General features: G+C 34.6%; 1 protein-coding gene across 1 annotated transcript in view; it reads right to left on the reverse strand.

Annotated features, from left to right (window-relative positions):
• The window catches only part of LOC149016017 (caffeic acid 3-O-methyltransferase-like), a 95,557-nt gene extending 90,490 nt beyond the window's left edge, over positions 1-5,067 (reverse strand). The window contains 2 exon segments of the mRNA XM_089156651.1: positions 146-151; positions 4,914-5,067. Coding sequence (XP_089012777.1) covers positions 146-151; positions 4,914-5,067 — 160 coding nt within the window.
• Positions 5,068-6,000: the final 933 nt, after the last annotated feature.

Consider the following 6,000-nt stretch of genomic DNA (forward strand, 5'->3'; position numbering starts at 1 on the left):
AAGTTTTCTGTTTGTTCCTTTGGATTGTTTAACCTCGTCTTTTGTACCGGAAAAAAAAAATGAAGATGCCCTCCACGTAGTCCTTTTAACCATTGACCTGAAAGTGATTAAGACAATGAGATGCTGAAGTCTACTCTCATGGCACCAGGACCTGATGGCTTTCTAGCAACATTCTATCATAAATAATGGGATCTGGGTGGAAAGTGATGTAAGTAAGTTTGTAATTGATTTTTTCTTCAAGCTAGTAGTATGTCTAGCATTTTCAACAAAACCTCACCACGCTTAATACCTAAGGCCTTAAAAGTTATAACCCAACATTGTAGACAGTTTTAGGCCAATAAACCTATGTAATGTATCAGTCAAAATAACCAATAGAAGGACCTTGATAGAATCATTATCCCCACCCATTGTACCCAATAGAAGTATCTCTAATAGTGTTTTAATGGCACATGAATGTCTTCACTATATTAAGCAAAGAAAAAAAAGGGAAGGAGTAGAGTAATGAGTAATGAATAATGGCGTTGAATATCAATATGCTTAAAGCATATGATCTGATAGAGTCGCCATTTGTAGCAGTATTGTTGGAACTCGGTTTTAATACTCTCTGGGTCAATCTGGTCATGTCCTACTCTCTGGGTCAATCTGACAAGTATCAAGTGCTGATCAGTGGTGCAGTAGGAGGGGAGGTGGAACCTTCAAAGGTTGTATATAAGGCAAGGGGATCCTCCATCGATATATCATCCTCTACCATCTTAATTAGTCATATGTGCAGAAGCCCTTAGCTCAATCCCCAAAGCAACACAACTGGAAGACATCATTCAAGGGATCTAAGTAATGAATATAACTACTCAATCCATCTCACATCTCCGATTTGCAGACGATACGTTTATCTTCTCATAAATCACTCTTAATGAAGTGCCGCAGAACATTAAAGCATGTATTAGCTCTATTGTGATGCAAGTGACCAACCAGTGAATCAACAAAAAAACTCTATAACTTTTAGACCCAACACAGCTCCTAGATTTCGTGGGTGGCTACCTTAAATCGTCAACATCCCTCATGGAGGCACCCACCTCCCCCACCTCCCCACCCCCCAAAAAAAAAATCTGACCATTTACAATTTTGCAGCATCACACTTCAAACTCTACCAGCTTCTCATCATGACAAAATTAAGAATAATCCCATTTGGTTCTTCTAGGGGCAGGAGGAAAATCCTGTGGGTCTCATGGACTAAGACTATACAAAGCCTAAGATAGAGGAGGCCTTGGTTTTAGAGACCCGTATCTTTACAATTAAGCACTACTTTGCAAACTAGCTTGGAAGTTGTCGAGGAACCTCAAGTCTCAATGGGCTATATTCATGAGGAGGACATATTTTCCCAATAATTCCTTCCTTGAAGCCTAAGCAGGATCAAATCATGAAGAGTTGTTTGGTTTGCATCATCCCTCAATTTTATACCTCCCCAGGACCCTTCACTGGTTCTATCTATTCAACACTAGAAGCAGGCTTTACCTTCGGAGAAGAAGCTGTTCAAGCTACATGGCAAATAGCTTATACCTGTTGGAATCTCTAGAAGGCAAGAAATGCCTCTCTATTCTCCAAGAAGACTTGTAGTGGAGCATGCAGGTCACTTAACATAATCACTTTAGCTGATATAGTGCATTCCCTTGCTAGGGAGGCTGTGTTCGTATTATCAGACTTTTTTGGACCAAATTCCCATCAATGATTTCAAGATCTTTGTAATTTGGGTAATTTTCATAAGGACCCCCTGAGATTTGGTTTATGTCATTTTTAGTCAAAAAAATTGAGACTTCGCATATGCCTTCCTTGTACTATAGAAAAAGTCAATTTAAGGACAAATTATCATTTCTATGACCAATTTGTCATTATTCTTTTTTTTAGGCAAATTTCATCTGGACCCCTTATGTTTGGTTTATGTCATTTTTAATCCAAAAAAACTGGAACTTTGCATTTGCCTCCCCTATACTATAGAAAATGTCAATTTAAAGACAAATTATCACTTTTATGACCAATTTGCCTTTATTCTTTTTTTAATTTAATTTTTTTACATATATATCCTACCTATCATGGAACTCGTGACTCCCCTTTTAGTTCAAAAATTATAGAAATGTCTTAAAATTCAAATAAATTTTAAAATATGACCAAAATACATTTATATGTTAAAATCACTCAAGTAGCCCTTAGCTTAAACCTTATTTTTTGACTAAAAAGGGAGTCACAAGTTTCATGTTAGGTACGATGTATATGTAAAATATTTAAATTATAAAAAAAATAATAAGGGCAAATTGGTCATAAAAATAATAATTTATCCTTAAATTGACCTTTTCTATAGTATAGGGAGACAAATGCAAAGTCTAAACTTTTTTTGACTAAAAATGACATAAACCGAATCTCGGGGGTCCAAATGAAATTTCTCAAAAAAAAAAAAAAAAGACAAATTGGTCATAGAAACGATAATTTGTTCTTAAATTGACTTTTTCTATAGTACAAGGGAAGCATATGCAAAGTCTCAATTTTTTTGGACTAGAAATGACATAGACCAATCCTCGGGGGTCCATATGAAAATTACCCTTGTAATTTTGATTCCTTGATGGGTCACACTAAATATATTAATCCTTTCCTACTTAAGGGGAAAAAAAAAAAACTCTTGTAAAGTCATTGTGAAATTCAAGGTGTATTCAACTTAAAAGTTCTGGATTCAGTACTCATTTCCCCATTGAAACTGATAAAATTGAAGAGAAATCAATCTAAGAAAATTCATTGATAACCTTTTTAATTCACGGACTTCGAATATAGTTTCTCTAAAGGCTATATAGTCGATTGTAATTCCTAATTTTGTTTTTTTCTGTTTTTTTTGTTTTTTTTTTTTTTTTTTTGTTTTGTTATTTATTTATTTATTATTTATAGTTGCAATTCCTACCTATGAGATAAGAAGCACTTATTACCCAAAAAACAATAAAAAGGAAGCACTCTCAAGTCTCAAGGGATAATTTTGTTTTTTCTTTTTTAAATAAATCTTCTTTAGTTATTTACGTTTGTCCCACTTTTTTTTTTTTTGGTAAAATGTCCCACTTAAAATGAACCAAGAACCTTATTGTCTATGTGGCATAAATTATGTCTAGCCAACAATTTAATAAATTTTTAAAACAAATTTTAATATAAAATGATCAAAATATCTTTATGATGTTAAATTATTATAGTAACTTTGTTCCTCTTTTTTTTTTTTGGTAGAATGCTTTGTTCCTTCTTTTTTTTTTTTTTTGGTAAATTTTTGTTCCTCTTTTACCCAATGTTAAATTAGGTTGATATGAAAATAATAGAGGTATTTATCAACAAAAGAAAAAAAAAATAGAGGTTCAATAATAATTTAGGCTAAAGTGTAGTTGAATGGACGTGTTAATAGGTTAGCTAAACGGCTCTAAATATTCATAAAATTCCAATAAAATTCCTATTTTTCCTCATATTATTTATAGGTTAGTTAAGTTTAACTTAATATCACCACGTGTCAATTCTCGTTGGCGGTAACGTCTCTTTCTTCTTCTTCTGTTCATTCTCTATCGGCTTCACTAAAAACTCTTTCACCTGTGTTCATCAAGCAAGGAGTTCATCATTGAAAATCCAATGATTCTAGTAGTTTTTTTTGTTGTTGTCTCAAAGAAGTGAAAAAGAAACCTCGTTTCACATGCAGCTCTTTTTCTCTCATCTCACTCGCAAACCCTCTATGTTTCCCACAACAATGATTGCTGTTGTTGCTGCACAATCCCTTACCTGTTCGTCTCTTCAGTCGGATGAATCTGCAAGAATGAGCTCGACCGTGGAGGTCGAGTTTTCACCTTCGACGATCTAGTTAGGAATCCAACTAAGGAAGACAAGAAAGTAATGAACAATAAGAATACGAATAGTGATAGTTCTATTCAGCGTACCTTCCTCTCTTGATCCCTTACCTATATATAGGTTTTCTAAGTATGAGTTCGTCTCGAACTACAACATGACTTGGATTGTAATACGAATTTCTGTGATTGAGTCTTACCCAACTATGAGTTATTGAGTCCCAGTTGAATACTTGGTCTTTGGTTATCAATCTACTAGGAATTATCATATTATCCTGCCTTTACGCTTGTATAAACGACCTTGACTTGGTCTGTTCGACCTGGGTGTATCCGAATTGGTTCGACCTGTTTCTATTCGACCTTAGCCCATCCAAACTGCTTTGGGCTATTTATTTATTCTATATCAGCTGCTCTCCTGCCTGGGATTCTCAACTATTTCTACTAAATTCTCTCCATTTTCGCGCATCCCATTCTTCTCAAGAGAATTATTTAGGTATTTCTCTGTTATCTTTTAGTCCCTCAAACCCTTTATAAGTCTCTAGGAGCTTCTTCGTAGTAATCATACTGGCATTGTACATAGCTGTGTTGACGACCTTATTAAATATAGGATCTTTGGCAAGATAACTAAAAACGGGCATCCCATGGGCCTTCTGAAATGGAGTTCCTCCTTCGAGAACTGCATCTTTTACGTGGTCCCTACAGAATCATAACAACCCAATTCAACAATTCAATGGGAAGGGCCATTTAAAGTCAGTTGCTGCTCACCCTTATCATGAGTAGAAGAATAATAAATACTAACCAACTTTCAATGTAAGGCCTTTTCTTGTAACATGAATGCAAAGGGAGATAATGAAACTTCTCGTTGATTGCTTACAAGGAACTTGCTCACCGGTGCTAAGCTATACAATCTTGCGACTTGACCATTCTCTTCAGTGACCAGAGAACATGATAAGACGGAGAAACTCGAGAGAAGGCGAAGTATCCGATCGATCATGACAGGAGCATCTGGGTTTTGGGTGGGAATTAGATGAGAAGCAATCTGTAACGGGGAGAGGAAGTTACCTGCAGCCCCAACCTTGTCTATGATCTCTAGTAGATCAAGCTCAATTGCAGCTCTTAGTACCATGGGTAGGACCGAAGAATTTGCAATTTTCATTGCAAATAAGCAATCTTCCTCTTCAGTAGAGTTCTTGGCTGGGGATTCTGAACTGGTCATATTGCTTTTGTCACTCACAGGGAAGCGTTCAAGCTTTGTTGTAAGCTCAATTGGTCTGCTGGTTTTATTCCATGTAATAGTTGGATAAGTTTCACCGCTGAGATATGAACATGAATAAGAGTTGATCTTTATTCATGTGAAGATGACATCGATTTTTGTTTTGTATAAGGCCTTTATCCTTTTATTTCCTTTGGGAGTCGCAATTAATGACTATTGAAAGTTTGAAAATAATTTGGTTTTATGGAAGAAAAATGATATCAAAATCATTTAATTCACCTAGAGTTGGTGAAGAAATGTCCAAGAGCCACAAATTAAACCTTTCATGGATGAGTTCGACTGACATTAGACACTAATATTTTTATTTTCTTTCTTGATATGATACTAGTAGTAGAAAAAATATAAATACAATTCAAACGAATCATGCTCTGGTCTCACAAGTAATATATTGTATTAATAGGATATAACATTAGTTTGTGGTCTACTAAGGTAATCTACATATAAAAAACTCTTAATTTAATTAATATTGTATTTAAAATTTTGAATAGATTTAAATAAATTGAGTATCCTTTTAATTTTGGTAAGTAACAATCAAGTATATATATTCCTTCTTTTTTGGTAAGTAACAATACCATCTCAACATCCTACTCACTCTCATGTATGCTTTCCACAAATCTCAAATTCCTAAATCAATAATCAAACATGCTTTTAAATAAATTGTAGACACTAAAAATATATTTTCAAGATGCTTTCCTTAACAGGAATGATTAGTAATAGAAGGTGAACTTTTGGCATCAAAGGATTGAACAATGCTCTCAATATGGGGGCGTGGTCTATTGAAATGGAATCCGACTCCTAACAAGTAGCCAATTGGTGTTCAAGGATGTTCTGTGATGAAATAAAAATCTTGAAAATCCTACAAAAGCCACCCCAAGA

This window comes from Hakea prostrata, chromosome 5, assembly GCF_041222555.1.
Source record: "Hakea prostrata isolate BN-2017 chromosome 5, UWA_Hpros_2, whole genome shotgun sequence".
NCBI classification, from domain to species: domain Eukaryota; kingdom Viridiplantae; phylum Streptophyta; class Magnoliopsida; order Proteales; family Proteaceae; genus Hakea; species Hakea prostrata.